The 19,429-nt window shown below is 41.6% G+C and overlaps 1 protein-coding gene across 1 annotated transcript in view; it reads right to left on the bottom strand.

The window, feature by feature from the left end:
- Positions 1-18,642, bottom strand: part of LOC311493766 (IQ motif and SEC7 domain-containing protein 2-like) — a gene marked incomplete at both ends in the record, with an annotated part of 131,419 nt that extends 112,777 nt beyond the window's left edge. The window contains one exon of the mRNA XM_084552547.1: positions 17,912-18,642. Coding sequence (XP_084408673.1) covers positions 17,912-18,642 — 731 coding nt within the window. The remainder of the gene's footprint in view (positions 1-17,911) is intronic.
- Positions 18,643-19,429: the final 787 nt, after the last annotated feature.

Below are 19,429 nucleotides of genomic sequence, written 5' to 3'. Positions count from 1 at the left end.
ATTACTTCATCTAACAAGCGGCCTGTCGCTGAGTCACTGCCCCATGTCAAACAGACTGTCATAACACATAACACACAGTGGATAATACTCACACACACAAACACACCGCATCTGTGGGTTGTGGTTTTCATAAATCATTGGAAGGATTTAAAAAGCAGCAAACACATTTGGGAGAAATCAGTCAGTTTTCCACATATACACCAATCTTCAGTGTGTTTAGTAGATATTCTAATTGAACTGTGGCTTTTGAACTTTGTATGAACAAACTAACTTTGTGCGGAAAAAATACAAGGAAGATGTGCAAAGTAAAATCAAAGATTAAAACTCGTCTTTTTCTTTTTATAATTTAATCCTGTAATTAATTTTTTATAGGTCAAACCTAAATTTTAAATAAGCCCAAAATCATGGAAGTTTCATTTTAAACTTAGATGCTCAGGCCAGTTTGATCCATAGTCTGTTCCTCTGTTTTGTATCTGTGTAAAGAAGAATATTTAGGCTAGGAGACTCGCAAACGGGTATACAGTAAATACTTGTTTTGGTTGCTGGAGTGGGTGCCTTTCTTTTGCTGATCCTGTCAGTTATGATTACATACTGGTGATCAAAATTAAATTAGAAATTCCAAATCTAGAAATGCTCCAAAATAAAAACTACAATCAGACAAACAGTACATTTGGAACCATTTGCAGTAGGTTTGTATAGAAATCTGATGGAGGTATATAATATGTACACAATCATTTCACAATTTCACCATCAAGTGTGTGCATGTGTGTGTGTTTACACTCGTGGACAGTTAACAGCCAGTGAGTGGTGTGAAAGACTTTCTGACAAGCTCACGGGGTGAAGAAGGGAACAGATAACTGACATTAATGGACATTAATTAATGGTGTGATCAGAAGTCGTTACTGTTCAGACACAATGTGTGAAACAGACAGATGAGCAGGAAGCAGCGGCTGCAGCATTGAAATGGTCACACCACAGAACAATTCAGAGCATCAAAATAAAAATATCAGGTTTTTATCACTTACAGTGTGTGCGGACTCATGCTTCCTCTAGATACATGAGAAGGTCCGGACACACTAACCAACACTGGCAATGAAGCTGACTGGGGTGCTGACTGTGTCTTAACCAAAGAGTTGCACTTAAACACAACACAAGTCAGCCAACAACCAGCTGGCATATACGTTCTGTACCTACGTGGGAGGAAGACCTAAATACCAGCAGGTGGCATCAGTATGGCAAATAGTCAACCTTCACCTTAGTATTTTCACTGCAGTAAACATCTCTGATGATCAGCACAGTGAATGGCATTAAGGGTAAAAACATTATTTCCCTTAAAAGCAAGTTTACAGCGTGATTCCTTATATTTTAGCTAGTACTACAAAGCACGCTGGGACCTTGGATCATACTTGAGTAAAAGCTAGGATATAATAACAGGATCAAAATTTTTAACTAAACAAGGTTATCAGTCCATTATCAGTCACTTAGCTTCTTGACCCGCTTGTTCAGTGATCCTATCATTGGTCCAAATAATCAGCTAGTTTGATTTGTGTCAGCCGAGCTGCAAGAACAGTGCCAACATAAAGGCGATGCACACAAATGTTTGGGCGCCTCCATTTACACATAAACCACAGGATAAGGGACTGATTCCTTTTACATTTGAAATAATTACACCACAAAAATACCACCATAAACACCATGAATAAATAAAGTACATTTTAACCTGCAGTTTAAAATGTACTTTAATCTATTACAGTGGAACAACCAGCAAACAGCTCAGAGTTTCTGGTTGCTAGGGTAACACAATGGGCATTCCGCGAGTTTCCCAGGAACTTGTGGCTAGATAAATAGCAGAACCTGAACCATGAACTGTGACAACACCGTCTGTGAGTGTCATATCGAAAAGGAAACAATGGAAAAGATCGACATCTGTAAAACATCCACAACTGGCTTGTGTAACTCTCCTGGACTTATTTACAGGTCGATTCAAAAAGTTTCCAGAGAAACACCATGCTTATTCATTCATTCATTCATTCATTCATTCATTCATTCATCTTCTGTTACTGCTTGTCCAGTGAAGGGTGGGACTGGAGCCTATCCCTGTCAGCTGTCATCAGCCAAGATGCGGGGTACATCCTAGACAGGTCTCCAGTCTATCACAGGGCTAACACAGAGAGACAGACAACCATTCACACTCACATTCACACCTACAGCCAATTTAGAATCACCAATGAACCTAACCAGCATGTCTTTGGACAGTGGGAGGAAGCTGGAGTACCCAGACAGAACCCACGCAGACACAGGGAGAACATGCAAACTCCACACAGAAAGGCCCAGTCGGCCTGGATTCCAACAAAAAAAAAAAAATTAAATTCTTGTTACGGCAACAGCTCTGCAAACTAGTGGAAATTTGTGCTCAAAGTTCAAGAACAGAACAGGTTCTAGAAGCAGAACATTTGTGGTGGACAAGCAGCCTCACTGTCGTTGTGACAATGGGAGCTACATGTGCATGAATTTTATGTAATGCTAGCTAACCCATGGCCCGTGTTTTTGTCAAGTTACCAGACAGTTACAGGACTACAGCACAGGAGGAGGAAAGACACTGACCTTCAAGTAGCAGAGAAGTAATCAGGTTTGTGATCAGAATAAGAGATGCAAATATAAGTAACTATCTGGTGTGACACGATTAAAGTAACAGATGGAAATGTGACCAATGAATAACTCAACACTTTACTGCTGGGGCGAAATGAGTTCTGCAGCCTGCAGGGGATGCTAGCAAAGATCCGGGGTTTTAGGCTTCTTCCATTCATTTCACTCTCTAAGGGTTCACGTGTGTGTTAACATGTCACAATATGTTAACTGTGTGAAGTTTTGTCTGGGTCTCTGTTAGCGATCTGCTAGTTTAACAAGTCATTTGCAGCACTGTCCCTCTGTGACCCTCTGAACATGCATGTCCTGAACTTTAACCATCAACTTAACAATCAGATGGACAGATGAATTCAAATAGACAGAAATCAACAAAGAAATATGCTGCATTTCAGTTTTAGCAGCTCCAGAAAGGAGGCCATGCCAACAGTGTTGTTAAGGGCAACCATTGCAAATGAAGAAACATGTTGTCACGGTAACAAGGACTCTGTGTTTGTGCAAGTGTGTACGTGTGTGTGTGTGTGTGTGTGTTTTTAAATAGATCTTCCACTGCTGCTGCTCACAATTGATTTACTGTTTCCAATAGGTTAGATCTGGAAAGTGTCCACGTACATACACACACACACACTCTTCAGAGGATATTACACTGACTTACATTCTTTCACGAACCATAAACAGGAGTTGTCCAACTTTAAACGATGATTTATGCTCCATCGTCAAACTGAAGGTGAGTCCCCACAACGTGAGCAATATATACACAGTATTATAGAGTCTATCTGCTGTATGTACGCATTAACTGTGGCTGTAGCATCTTCACTCATTCATTCCTCCACATACATAATGGCCTCTGAGTAGTGAGCGGTAAATCGAGATTTCAGACATCAATCATGTGTCCACGCTGTCAGCCGCAAAGTCAATCCACAGTCAAGGCGGCATCTATAAATTGCAGCTTGAGTAGATTCTTTTGTACCATTGTGTATTTTTTTGAGAGTATATAGTGGATACATTCACTCCCACAGTTTGGAGACTACAATAAAAATCGCAGACAAGTGTGATTTCAGACACAGTTTGTAAAACATCTCCAGTCTACTACTATTTTGTCATGTGACTTAAATGGAGGCACAGATATCAAGAGCCCACCAATGATATGAAGTCACAAACTGTGAAAAATAAATGAGATAAATAATGTTGATGTAAGCCACAGTCACAAACTATTCTGCTATAAAAAGAGCACGAGATTGCTAAAAATCATGTAGTGTTAATTATTCCGTACGCAAACTTTTTTTCTATTTTAAAAGGATTACTTGAATTACGAAGTGGTTTGTAAATACTGTTTTTTCAGCATATATCTTGGGGTGAGGAGGACACGCATTCCGTAGCAATTAGGTGTGTTTCCATGCATCTGCAGCTTAAAATTATAAATCAGACTACTTTACAGTCATCATAGAAGGGTGGTATTATCTGAACTTTGAAGGTACCTTCGGAAGGTGGACAACTTTCCACAGTTTTTGTTTTTAGGTTCTTTGTTAGCTCCTTTAGGGTAGGTAGCCACCACAAGAGGCACCTTGACTGACGTAAGTGTATATTGATTGGTCAAACCCATAAATTTCTGTGTAACCATTTGTAAACTGGTTTGCAAAACGTCACCAATGTAAACAACAGCTCTTATCTTTTAAAAATGGAACATAAAGCAGAGACATGGACCAAAGTCCAGGCTTTATTGAGCCTATATTATATGTGACGTTTCTGAATGCTGTGCAAAACTAATAGACGTTGCTATACCAACCATTAGCCAGCTATTTCATCACTTCATCGTTCCTATTAGCAGTGCGAATGTGAACAGAAAAAAGAAAAACTCTCAGATGAACTCCACACTGAGGTTTTGGTCTTAAAGTGCCTCATTTTATGTTAATCAAAATGCCCAACAGACATATTTTTTGACCATTTGCACACCTTTTTATGTGCAAATTGTATCAGGTGGAAAGGTTTGTGCCTTGAACTGCAACATACATGAAGTCCCTGAGTACAAAAATCGCCGAGGCTTCAGAGAGATGAAAAGCTCAGCTCTGAAATGAAAACTGAAACTCAACATTTCTTTTGTGTCTTCTTCATCCACTCTCATCACCTGAGCTCTGATTGGAGCTCTCTCTCTGTCCTCTTCTCCTGTGATGATTTTACAACACTATTTTTTACTTACACCTGCTGTTTATCTCAATGAATCAAACAATAAATTTTGACATATTAAAATATAGGGGATGGAAATGAACATCAATTTGCTTTTTCTTTTGTCAGTTTTATCGAGATTCTGTCACAAATCACGCCATATCAGATGCAGCTCTGGCAACTGAAACGTCATAGGGATATAGAGTTAACAATCTTGACATATGCATCATACACACAACATACAGCTAATAAGCCACACATTTCCATTTGAATTGGTCTGAGTAAGGAACACATTTTTAAAGCAGAATTTAAATGAAATACGCACGGCAGTTTCATCTTTTCACGAACCAATGAGCTGCAACTGCACATGTACATTATTTGCACATAAAGCACCTCCTCCTGCAAATATCCAGTGTCAAAGCGTTGCTGTAATGTAGGCTTGTGTGCTGTACAAAATAAATAAAAATAATTGTTATTCCTTTATCCATCTGTGTTTGTTGCTGTGCACCTCTACAAAAGCCTAATCTAAACTTTTGTCTTTACTGACCATGCTGGCAGTGGCAGACACACACAGAGAGTTGGACCCCAGGGTGTTGTCCTGCGGCTCGGCTCTGAGAGGTAATTCATCACCTCTCTATTCATATCAGCTATCCTAGTTTCCCCTGCAGCACACACGCACGCACGCACACACACACGCACACACACACACACACACACACACACTGCAGCGACTGCATGCACACACAGCGGCACAACGGCAAACAGAGCACTGAATGCTAACACACACACAGACAGACAGGTGCAGGGCAAACCGTTGGTATTTAACTATAGTGCAGCTCCATTCAACAAGCCTGCGGCACTCAGCACTGCTGCAGCTACCCCCCCCCCCCCCAAAAAACAAAACAAAAAAAACACACACACACAGTGGCTGCTGCTGCTGTCACACTGTGGCTCACATTCACCACCCAGTCCTGCCAACTTGGCTCCTCATCAGGATTTTAAAGGGTCAGTCCACCCAAATCAAACATCCCCAGTTAGACCATCTGGACTGATCTGTCACTTACATTGTCTGTTCCTGCATCTGTGTTCACTCAGGATCACACAAAGAGCACGAGTGTCAGCTGACGGTCAGTGACATGCATCATAATTGATAACGCAGCTGAAGCAGAATCAGACATCAGACATCAAGACTAAAACCAAGAGAGCAAAATGTTACAGCTCATCAACCACAAATCAGTGGCTGGCTGGAGAAACATCACACATTCACATCTGACACCAGAGACTTAAGATGTTCTGATCAATTACTTAGATTGAGATCCAAGCTATTAAATAGCTGATCTTTCAGTGTGTCCCATTTCATGACCCCGTTGATACAATTACCAAAGATCCTTGTTCAAAAGATAAAACTGATGTGATATAATGTCAAACTATAAATTGTCTTGAAGCAATCAGCAGAACCGACTATTCACTTAGTTGCAAATACAGAGACATTCAGGTGTGTAAAAAAAGGAGTGCTTCTCCACGCAGAAAGGACTTGGACTTTGGACTTTAGTTAGTTAGATCTGATGATGCTACAGTGATGTCTGTCATTTTAACCGGAAGAGGCAACAGAGAAGATTCTAACAAATAACACATTTAAACCACAAATGTAGAGAAAAGTGGAACCCAGCTGTGGCAAATGAAAGAATCACATCCTGCTTTCATGGCGTTATTGTGAGTCTCTTGTTATTGTTTCTTAAAATGGTTTACAATTGTTTCTGCATTATCATCCTGTGATTCAATTAAATACTTGAATATAAAAAGAATTACGGAGCAGACTGCAGCCTCTAGGGGGAGCTAACACGGGTTTTAATATGCTGGACCAGTTTGCTGTTATTTTCTGCACTAGCCTACTTACTGTACTCCTTCTATTCTCACATACAGGTCTGAAGAACACTTCTCTCTTCTGCTGCTGCTGCTGCTGCTGCAGTGACCCAGTTTCCCAGCAGAAAAGATTCATGTTTCAATCTAATCTAATCGATCAATTTTGTTGTATGCGGTAGATTCCTGTAGTTCCTGTTCTCAGTCAGATTAGGTGTAATATGTTGAGGTATGTGAGTGGTGCTGTCTTTATCAAATTATGGGGGTACAATTTTCATGAAATACCAACATTGTTGCCATTTTGTCATTGTGGGGCTCCACAGCTGTTTGATGGTTAAAACATGTTAAGATTTGAATTTACAGTAAAGATTAAAATTATCGTGTTATGGTTATGATTAGGGTAAGGGGGGTAAGGGGTAAGGGTTTTCACAAAGATCTTTCTGAGGACCCATTTGGGTTTTACACCATTGGAGTGAGGACATTTGTGCAAAGTGAGGACATATGTGCAAAGTCCTCAATTCTTTACAAGACTGTTTGAGGGTTAAGAAACAGTGTTAGGATAAAGGTTACAATTAGGTTATGGTTAGGACTATGGTAAGGGTTAGGGTTAGGAACTTAGTTGAGATGGTTAGGGTTAGGGTAAGGGAATGCATTATGTGTCCTCAAAATAGTAAATAGTTGTACAAACGTGTGTGTATGTGCACCTGCCGTGCCTGACAAATGAAACCGATTCTCATCCTGATTCTTATCCTGCCAGGAAAATGCACCTCCCAGGCTGAATTCAATAATTAATAAGACCAGAAAATCATCAGAGTCTCTTTTCTCTCATTTTACAAAAACACCTGAGTGAAAACAGCTCTGTTCTCCTGGGAAACCTGTCTTGGTCAGTTCACTTTCTTTGAACTTTCTTTGAATTCCTCACTGCCGGCCCTCATAAATAACTCATATATCACACAAATCAAAAACTACAACAAACGAAATAATTACAACGATGTGGGAACTATTTTTGTCAAAGACACACACAGAAAAAGATTCTCAGTATAAATGAAATCATCTTCAAAAATTAAAGATGTATTCTACCATTAAATTGCAGAAAGTAGAATCACTAATAATCTAAAAATAATTTATTGAATTGTTAATGGAACCAAATCCCTTTTGAACTTGATTCACATTTTACAAGATATTCTTATCCAAGAGGGCCATTTAATCTGAATAATATGAGTAATATATATGTATTAGCTCAACAGGTACTTTGAAAACGCTCTTGATTTAAACCATCTAAATTGAGGGCCATCACTCTAGCTGAGTAAGAACAGAGGCATAGTTTTAGTCATCATGACCAAAAGCATTTAAAGATCAACAGTGCAAAAGACTTTTGCTGGAAACAGATGTCCAGTGTTCATAAACTTAGAAACAAATGGTTGTAGAAGCAGAAAAGAATGCATTGCAGCTGATGGACAGGTTGCTGTGTGATTCTCACATTTCTCCCACATCACTCCTGCCCTATATGTCGGCACACACAAGCCACTCAAAGCTGGAGGCAACAAGTCGGAGCCGCTTCTCCACAAGCATTGTGGGAAATGATAGAAACAAAGGAGGCAGATGAGCCGAGCTGAGCAAGGGAAGTTCACTCATTCATTTCTGGAATGTGCTGGATAATCTTAGTGACACTGAACAGCTGAAGGGATTTTTCTCCTTCCACACTGAACAACGCCGTGCGAGTCTCGACTGGCAGTTTTTTTCCCAGCATGCAGTGCAACTGGCCTCTTGGGTTCTGCAGTAGCATGGATGGATTACTGCCGATGTCATCAGACCGATGCAGACATTTTCTCGCAACAACACAGGAATCGCTACACTGCTGGCCTCAATAGGCACACGCATAAAAAGCTTCTGCACACGCTGCACGGCCTCGTTTCCAGCAGGTGGTGATCCTGGACCAAGTCTGCTTTACTTCTTGATTCATGGTCTCTTGGACATCTCATCCAGACCAGAGCAGGGAGGAAAACAACAGGAAGATGTCTTGTTCCGATAGATAGATAAATGCCTTTTTATTCCCATGTTCCCAGGAGAGCTACTGTTGTTACTTATTCAGAGAGGATGTGTTGATTTTAGATAGCATCAGTCAGTGTTAATACCCAACATGTTCTATGTTAACTGAAAAAGAGCTCCAGAAACAACCCTGGCCTATAGTAATAACATTTATTTACAACTAATATGCAAGAGAATTGTTGACTCATTAGATTTACTATAATATCCTCACCCACATGGTTTGGAGTCACTCCACTGAAAATTGATTATGCTCCGGCAAACATCTTTCGGGCCAAACAAGTCATTTGGATGTGCTCTATGCAGCGATGGACCGAAGAGTAACAGCGACATAGTCACACATGTCATCTCAACACGGCAGAGTTGAAGTCATTTGACAACAACATGTCTCTGATTGGTTGGAGGACAGTCCAGTTCCCTGCAGAGGTATTTTTCCATCTGTATTGGTTTAAACGCATCCCAAAATGAGCTCCAAATTTCTCCTAGTTGCACTACAATGTAGGGCTGCAACAACATATATATAAGGTTGATACTGACCCTGACTTAAAATGTTTATTTTTTTTTAACAAAGACTTAATAAAATGGATTAAATGACCTTCAAAAGCAGGACGAAGGCAATCGGCGAGCATTTCGACAGTAAACATACATTGGTTTCGGACCTCAAAATAAAAAGAGCGTACTATCAGTATTTTCCCCCTATAATATTTCTGTAGCATTGAAATCTGGCCTTTGACCATAAACTGTATATAAATATGAACAACTCGTCCCCACTTCCTTGCATTGACCAAAGTGACGCTAATTTCCCCGGGATATGGGCGGCGCCATTTGCAACTTTGGAGTTTCATCAGTTATATTTAGTTATATAGTAACTACCTAAAATGGCAGAAATCATCCCGGAAAAAATAAATAAAAATTGACTTATATTTTAGTGTTTTAGTTTGGCCAAGTCCCACCCACTAACATGGAGGGGGTGGAGATTAAGACCTATACTGCAGCCAGTCACTAGGGGGAGCTCTACTAGCTTTGGGTTCACTTTTGAGGAGCTGTTCTGTCGTCCATCTTTATACAGTCTATGGCTTTCACCCATCCATTCCATAAACCTCCATTTCTTCTTAATGAGCCATTCCATGGTGGGCTTGTTGGTGTGGTGTATCATTAATCTGCTGAAAGGCCCACATCAGGTTCAACTTTCAGGACAGATGGCCTCATATTGTTTTGAAGCGCTCTATGATGTAATAGAAACTGGTATCAAATGTTATCTTAACCTATAAGCCAAAAGAAACCAACCATCCCCATGTAATGTACTTATTTTTTCATTCGATTTAATTTTAGCACGACTGTAAGACTAATGAATGTACTGTACAGGGGCTGACTAACCAAACATTCTGAATATAATCAGGAATAACAGATCTATTTATGGCGCACACCTCTTTACACTACACTCCAACTTTTCTTGTGTGTTTGGCTCAGCCTTTAAGTCTGCTGTTCAGCACAGAGCTGGACAGACGTGCTGTGAAATAAAACTCACATCTTTACATCAGCTGGCAGCCAGAATATTCTCCATGCCATCTGTGTCCTGTGAGATCTGCTGCCAAGAATCAGCCTTTACGACAATACTTCACACGCCGCTTAATGTGCTTTTATATAACCAAATATTTACAGATTATCACGTGTTAAAATAACTTTCCCTCAGGTGAATATATATGGGAACAAAATGTTAACCTCAACTGAGATATGAGAGAGCAGAACAAAAAGTGGATATGTAACTTTTTAATATACATTTGATGCTTCAAAACTTTAGGACAAGGAATTTAACATTCACAGTTTGCTTTTATGGCAGCCACATGATCCTGACTTTTACTTACATGAAAATGACTTGTTGGTGTCACTGTGTCAGTCTTCATTCTATGTAAGTTATGTTTGTTTTTGGTCTAGAATGGATAAATAATAAGAGTTATATAAAGCCTAATTTTGCCTTGTAACATCTGGACTCTGATCTGTTTACGTTCCTGCTCCCTCTCCCAGTGACGTCAGTCTGCATGAGAGCGACTCAGCCGAGGAGCCGAGCGTGTCAGCCGTCATAAAACCACTAGCTCTTTCTCCTCGCCACCTCCCCAGGATACTGAGCTGTTGCCATGACAACATGGCATTTACCCCTCCTCCTCCTCCTCGTGGACCCCACTCCCCAGACGCTCTCCATCCCACCTTTTCCTCCACCACCACCAGTCGGCTTCGTGTCTCATTTCCATGTTGCCAAATATAACAGACAGACGGACTGACAGAGGGAGGGAGGGAGGGAGGAACATGATAATGTCTATGATTTACAAAACTGACACAGTGTGTGCCTCTCAACATCCAGGTCAGCTGGTGAATCAATACACCATCAGTCACCAAGAATGATTTCATCAAACCCCTGTCTCTCTCTCACACACACAAACTCTCTCTAATTGGAGTGTGTGAATTGTACGTGACTATGGTGAGCCAGAGGGGACAAATGCTATTAAGTGATTTAGAGTTTCAGTGAGTTCTTGCATTTAAACTGGAATGGAAAAGATTTAAGAAGTGATGTAATGATATTAAAACTTATTTTTAACTATAAAAAGATAATTTGAAGGATTTAACAACGACTGACTCTGACAAACTCTCCAGTCTTCATGGCCTGCAGTTATCCACTCCTACCTGAATGCATCATTCTCCAACCTGCCTGTGATACCTCAAATATTCAATCATTATAGCAGCTAACTCACCTGTAGTAGACCTACTATTGTCACCAACAGTTTGTAGCCTTAGTGCTTGGTCTGGAGATTTTCATTGTTTTCATTGTTATTGAAAATTCTATTGTTATATTGATAAAACGGAATTGTACTGAAACTGAGGAGACGTTTTATAAAAGATGTCAAACTCAAAGAGACGGATAGAGACAATGGCAAAGAATGTTTTACAATCAGGATTGTACAGCCAATGACTTCAGTCGCTAACTGCAGTTGAGAAAACTAAATAGTTCAATACATTTAAGAAATCAAGTTGATAGTATAGTGGCTAGATAGAATAGTAGCCTGGAAGTTAGCCCGACTTTGTTTCAACAAAATGGCTCTGATGAGTTGTGTGACTATGCACTGAGAGGATTTTTTTCTTTGCCAGTTGAATCATGACCCATAATGAAATGGTGTTACCAGACTCAACTTCATGCCAGCACTCAAAGTCTTCAGTTGTCATCACTGAAACAAGCGGAGGGCCCTAGAGGTTCTTTTTACCCTTCATCTTAACCTGGATTCCTGTCTCCTTAAGGGTGAGGGCTGCCTCTTCAAGCCACATTTCAAAAGTGGAACAAAGAAAACAATGATTGGGCTTTTAATTTTTTCTTTTTAATTTTTATTAACTCATATACAAGCTTATGTTTGTTGTACATGTATATGTGATCCTGATCAAAAAAGTGGTAGTAGTAGAGTAGGGGCATGACATGCAGCGCATGGTCCAGATAGCTGACATCCTATAGGCTATTGGTGTAAAGTGGTTGGTATCTTAAACTATTTAAATAATATACATTGTTTATGCAAAACACTTGATGGTTCAAGCTGAATCTCACCTAAGAAGCATATTTTTGGGAAATTAAATGGTGAGTCAAGCTGCTGACGCAGACCTGAGAAATGGTGACTGGTTTAAAACAGTGTTAAGACTCAGCTCTAAGGTCCAAACATAAAGGGGAGACGAACAACAGTCATATATATATATATATAGCTGAAGAGTGGCATCTTCTCTCAGTCCTCTCCAGCCATGCCTTTATTCTACACCTGGTTAGGTGTGGTTGGTTAAGGCAGTGAACAACATGCCCCACCCAAAGACACTTGCACTGCCACTATAAGGCCAGTGTGGGTGGAGAGGGACATAAAATATTTTTGAGATATTAAATCCAGGACGGACAGCTGTAGTCCTGCCACTGCACTTCCTTAGGGCTGCTTTTATGTAGTGTATGGTGAGTCATGCTGCTGACGCAGACCTCAGAAATGGCAGCCATGGATTAAAACTGATCCATGAGTGTTCAATAAACAAGCTGATCTATTGCCTTGATAGGCCCTAACATATTGATCGAGACACATTTAATCTTCCAACTGGGGGTGAGATTCATCTGAAGAATGTGAGAGACAGATAGTGGGTGGAAGTGGAGGTGAGGAGGAGTTTTTACTGCAAAGTACCGCTTTCAGGAGTGGAAGGATACCACACTTTCAGAAACAGTCTAAATAATCCATGATCTACTGATAGAACTAGGCTACTCAGACTTTTATAACACTTCACAGCGTTTACAACCTAATTATCTATAATGACACATCTGCAACTGCTGACCAGGAGTATGAAGAGTTGAAGCTTCAACACATCCTTCTTCAACCTTCTGAATTCATTAAAAAGCCAATGCATTTGTCTGACCGGTGCAACATGTCAGGCAGTAGTCAGAGCTGAGGTGCTTTCAAACCATTGCCGATAGTTTGCTGACTTCTTAGCTTCTGCACGCAAAGACATAGACACCCACATATATGGTGCATTCCCTAAAAAGTTGTCTCAACCTGTGGGGGCCTCAATTGGCCCAAGAGTGACTCAGAAAGACATATCAGAAGTTGTTGTTCATGATTTGTGAGGTTTCTGGCTAAGCATCCACTACTTGGCAGGACTCTGTTTCCAGGACACCGAACTGATGGGGTGAAACGACACACACACTCACACCCACACCTGGAGCAGCAGTGCTGCTGACCGAGCTCATTTACACTCTTGTTATCGTCATCAGGACACAGAGGACGAGATGTCAGCAGCTGTTTACAAAAACAGGGTCAGAGAGAGAGCGAGAGAGAGCGAGACCCCTTCTATATATCCTGTAACAGATTTCGCTTGTTTGGACTGGGGGGATAGCCTTGGTACGTCTTTGACTAGGCCGCCCAAAAACCTTGGATTGCCACTGCTGGAGTCAAACAGCTTCTTGTATTGTTATAAATCCTATAGTCTGAAAACGAGGTGTTGCAGTAACCTACATGTTTATGTGTTCTTATGGGGAGACATGCATAGGAATCGGTTTACATCTGAGGTCCGCTGGCTACATTTGTGGTAAATGGTAATGGTAGGCTTTCTACCTACTGGTACTGAAAGCCCTTTACAGTCACATACACATCTACCCATTCACTCACACAAGCACACACACACATTCACACACAAGTGCCATGCACTGGGAGCAACTGGGGGTTTAGTGTCTTGCTCAAGGACACTTCGGCATGTGGCACATTTCGAGTCATAAGAAGAGATACTTTGGTACCAAGTCGAAACAAAAAGTCTGAAAACATGACAGTACTTGGTTATTATGGTGATCTAGCTAGATGCCTGCACAGAAATAAGTAGAGCCCATAGAGCAGGAACTCTTCAGAAGACTCACAATAGACTCTATGACATGGAGGATCAGTGTCATGTGACAGTGGTGGTATTATGCTATGACTTTCCCAGGGGACTAGGAACCGTTGGAGTAAGGATCTAAATTAAATTCCAGGGAAATTATTTTACCTCCAAAAAGTTCCTGCAGGAGGGGCAGCAGTTCTCAAAAGTGCAGGAGTTTTGGCAGCTCTGCACATGTTTCCTTTCAGATCGTGAGTCCACTTCGCTACTACTACTTGTCTCTTTTCAGTCATTCACGTACACAGCTTGATTCTCCTCCCTGGTTCTCACTGTGTCGCTCCTGTATATGAATTTATAATTGTTGTATATTATTCTGCCTTACTGCCACCTACTGGACTGGAGCAGTTTGCTGTATAGTTGAGCAAAAGTAGAGGCACGTTTTTCAAAATAACTTTTGAAAAACATTTCTTGGACTAAAAGTTTCTTTAGTGTCAACAAGTGTCTCCTGTGTTTCTGGTTACTTTCTTAGAGTATCATTAGTTGTAGTTGCATTAGCTTAATAAAAGGCACCATCTCAGTTTCCTTGAGAGTGTTCTACATCCTTCTCACTCTTGACCTAAAATGCATCTTTTGTTAGTAAACAAGTCTGCCAGCCCCGCCTACTTAATTTGCATAGCATAATCTAATCTCTGTGTAGACAAAATGATAATTAGGACTCGTTCGTATTTAATACTAAGCGTTTCATGCAACAGCCCCATAATCACATGTCGTCATCTATATGATGTAGCCAGATACATTTCTCAGGTTAATAACAGGAAGATGGGGTCAGGAAGAAAGGTTTTAAAAGAAATTAGTGATCTACAGAACAGGGTGATGCATTCCCCTTTTCATTTCTTTTTCCTTTTTCTCTCTATTCTCTTTATCCATCTGAATGCCACAGCTCTGACTCCCGTGACTCCTCCACACCTACACCGCGGGAATAACATCACTCTTTCTGTTCACTACCATAACTGTCCTCCATCAGTCTTTCACTGGTGGATCGATGGGAGGTAACAGCACTGATGTGTAATGATGGTCTCCTCGTGGTCACGTGTGTTCAAATCACATGAGCTCGGGAAGCTAGTGTTACTAAAGCTTTCGCTAAAGTGCGGAAAAACAGCAGACGTTGTGTTCCTATTTGCATTACACTCACTCTTTGTCACAAAATGCATGTTTTTCAAACCATGAGTGTAACTGTGATGAGAGTAACATGTGAGATATTCATTACGATATGAATAGAGGCAAATAAGTCAGATCACCAGGCCACAGGAAGGTGATTTCAATGCTTCCTTGTCTTCAGTCTTAAACAGAAATATTCAAAGATCGCACCAGTTCTTTTGCAATTTTATTCCGTTTACTATACTTTGTGCACTTAACACCTACTAGGTGAGTAGCTTACTCACCTAGTGAGTTGTTTGCTTGTTCTACTAGTTTATATTGCTACAAATTATTGCGATCCACATGTTTCAGTTTGCATGAGCAGCTGCAGCATTGCAAATCCCTTGTAGTTTAATAAGACCATGTACACAGTGTGTTAAGTTTGCAAAATGGCTGCTGTAAATCAAAACGGACACTAAACCGGAGAAAATATCTGTGTGGCTCAACACTCAAAACCCATCAGAGTCCCATCATATCAAATGTTTGAACTGCCTTGTCACGTCTTGCAATATTTACTGCTTCCTTGCGTGAGTCGTGATTTTTCCTGCTTCAGCCTGAGGTGCTGCAACATAAATCTCTGTGAGGGTATTTTGCATTTTGCTGCATCATGCCCTATACAAAATCACTCAGAAAGCAGTGTAGGCAGCTCTGCAACATGCTGCCATGCCTCCGTAATCTGCCCCAGTGCAGTGTGGGATTTATTGGATCACACTCAGTCAGTTGAAGAGGCAGCGAGCAGCCGATTGTACTGTGTGATTTCATAACGAATCAGCCTTGTCTTCACTGCTGTCAGACTTGATCATTGTTCTGTGCCAGTTACATCATTTGCAAGCTTAAGGTCAGCTTTTTCTCACGATATCAGCTGTACCTGAACATCCCATGATTTAGGGCTTAAAAGATTTTTTTTTTCCAGCACTTTGATGCCTTAAGATGCCTCAGATGAACCCAAATCTGAGAGTCTGAGTCATCCTCTACGTACCTCACGTACAATCTACTTTACTTTTTGGCCTCACATATGAGAGCTTATAAGACAACGCAATAGTACTATTAAATCTTTCTCAATGAGTCATCACTGCGTTTCCCCAGCCTTCATTTCTGCAGGTCTGTGGGGACCCTCTTTTCTTCTTTCCGCTGCGTTTGCAGTAGAAGGAAGGCGATACTCTTTGTTCCAAAACGTGGTGCGAGCTTAGCAAAGCTCTGAGCGCTCCGAGCACCAAGCGAGGTTAAAACCATTTCAACTGTTAGCGAGAGTGTTGTCCTTCAAGCAGGTTTTCCACTGTTGCATAGCAACAGAGATCTCCATGACCAGCGCATCCCACATACAGCGGTTCGGTGCTACTTGTTACAAAGGTACTGCCTGTTAGATGCATGGGGCAACTGCTGCTGCCCTGCATCCTGTTGCTTACGGAATCACTTAGACATGTGTACAAAGAAGACCACCACAGACGGCAACGAGGATCCTTCGTCCCCTACACTTCCTGATAGGATGCTCCTAAGATAGTGTTGCCAGGCAACAAACCCACTTCCAGCGAGAAAACACTGTTCTTACTAAAAATGTATTCAAAGAGCAACAAAATTACAACAAAATAAGAGCACAAAACAAAAGAGAATCTGCTGAGCTACCTGGTAAGTGGTTACCATAGTGATTAGTACAGCAAACAAGTTCACCCTTACAGAGAGCACAGAGTGTTTTCTTTATAGTCTCATAGTGCACAACCACTTCTATTGCCTTGCAAAAAATATCAGTTACATAACACTGTTGAGTCTTTGCTCCACCAATTATCAGTATTAGAGATGCTGTAGTCGTTTAGTTCATCTGTCTCTGGAGTCTCACGCACTCCTGCTCTCCTGCAATTTATAAATTCCCACTACAACCTTCCACTCTGTAGCACCATTAGCTGATAAAAGGATGAATATTTATCAGTCCTGCACACCCACCAATCACACCGTCTCAATACAGAGAGAAAGCACATGCAGGGGCATCCGCTGCCTCTTCTTGTTTGGAGAAGGGAACACTTCAGTGGTAAACTTTGACAAGTTCACCTCTGCTACTTGTCTTGAGTCCTTTACAGTAAATCATGTTCAGCAAAATAAATTGCCTTAAACATGTGCTGCTTGCATTTTTGTGCCAGCAAAGAATCAAGCAAATAATATGTTTCAAGGTCTAAATTTAGCAAGCGGGCATTTATCTCTAGGCTTGGACAAAACCTGTGTGAGAAAAGCAGCATAGTTAGTAGCGATCAGAGTCAAAGATTAACACGAGTTTTGGTAAACCAGACAATAAGGAGACCAGCAGCTGGCCAAGCTAGCGGTTTTAAATTTAGTAATAGAATGCTATATTAACACATGCCCCACAGCTTTTCAATAATAGTCTCAAAGTTTAAAAGAGTATGTTGCAAAATAGCTCTAAAGGGGATTTAAATGTACCTAACCTCCTAAAATGGACTGAACTGTGTTTAATATGGTATCTTGTGCCACTTTCTTTCTAATAAATTAAAATGGAAGCTAACAATAGCCCATGATTAAGGAGTCGGTTTTACCAATTTACCTGAAAAAATTGTCTGTGCATAGTCTGGTTTGCCTTCTTCTCGTGTCACCTTAGGCTTTGGTTGTATTAAAAAGCAGAACTTACGATTTGTTGTGATGCAGGGTGTGGGCGTGGTGGTTGTTGGAGGCATTTGCTCTGTGCAGGCGCTCAAGCCTCTCTTTCTCTTTCTCCACAAAGTTGGTGTTTGTGCCGGTGCTGGTGGAGGGCACTCGAGTCAGTCGGCTGTGGGCCCGCGGCTGATCCCTGGGTGGGATCGGTGGAGGGGGAGGTGGAGCCGGGGCTGAGGAGGAAACCGGAACTGGGATTTGGGTTGGGACAGAGATAGAGGTTGGGGCTGAAGTTGGAGGAGGAACTGGAATAGCAGTTGTAGCAGTGCTGTTGGTGCTGTTATAGGAGTGGTGGGTGGAGGAGTGGTGGTGGTGCTGCTGATGATGCTGGTGGTGGCTGTGGTGAAGGGAGATAGAAGAGGGAGGCTGTGGAGGAGCCTGGTGTTGGCTGTTGTGGTGAAGGTGATTCTTGCTAGAAATGGATGCTGATGTTGTCTGAGTTGGAGGAGGTGGCGGAGGGGGAGGAGGGAGTGGAGGCTCAGGAGGAGGAGCAGGTGGAGGAGGAGCGACCGGTTGCCGGTCCAAACGCAGGTCTTTGTTCTCTTGGCTGAGACGGTCCAGTTGGACCTCCAGCTCCTCAATTCTGCGCCGTTGGGTTTCCAGAAGCTTCTGCTGGCTCTCGATGATGTTGTTGAGTTCAAGAAGGTACTCCACAGCCCGGTTAGGGCTTTCTGGACTGCCCTGGCCTGGGCCTTGATTAGCATCCATAGCTGGTCTGAGATTTAACAGCCAGGCTAATGGCTAGGGGAACTCAGGCAACAGCTGGGGAATGGCCTAGAGACTAAGGTTTATAATGCTAAATATTAATCTAAAGAATCTAAGTGGCACAGTTGATTAGATGCAGGTAGTACTGCCAGCTACCAGCTACCACTGAGGGAAAATGCCTCTAAACTTCTGCACTAGAACAAATGCTGCCTGAGTCACAGCTACAGCAGGTGCAGAGCCAAAGACAAACTCACTGTGTTATAAACCACAGGGGCAAGCAGAGTGGCAACACAGGCAAATGAGCCAACAGGTCAAAAGCTAAATCTAGTCCAACTGACTAAACAACTAAGAACTAAAAGCTAATTATTGTTCAGAAACAGCAGAGCTGCCTCACTACGTACTCTACAGTCTAGTCTACAACCTAAAACCTACTCTCTAAAAACTACACCCTATGGCCCTGCGCCCTACACCTTAAAAATAAAAGTACCCTTCACCCTCCCCCCCACCAGAGGTAAGTGGGGGGGAGAGGACTTTTTCTTCTTTGAGAACTGATTTGAAGATCAGGATGGACCTCGTCCTTGAGGGCTCCAATCAAAGAGTTTTACTGAGCTGCTGACCATTCCCTGGTTCCGTCAGGTGTTGCTGTTGGGGTTCAGACCCATTACAGTCAAAAACAGAACAAATATCTCAGTCAGAGATTATCTTCTTGTCCCCAACAGATCTGTTTGTCTTCCTGTTTGTCAGTGAATCAGTTGTATCCACTCTCCGTGCTCCATGTAGCAGATCAGAG

The sequence above is a fragment of the Chelon labrosus genome, assembly GCF_963514085.1.
Source record: "Chelon labrosus genome assembly, chromosome: 10".
NCBI classification, from domain to species: Eukaryota; Metazoa; Chordata; class Actinopteri; order Mugiliformes; family Mugilidae; genus Chelon; species Chelon labrosus.
This window is presented reverse-complemented; position numbering and strand designations above follow the sequence as displayed.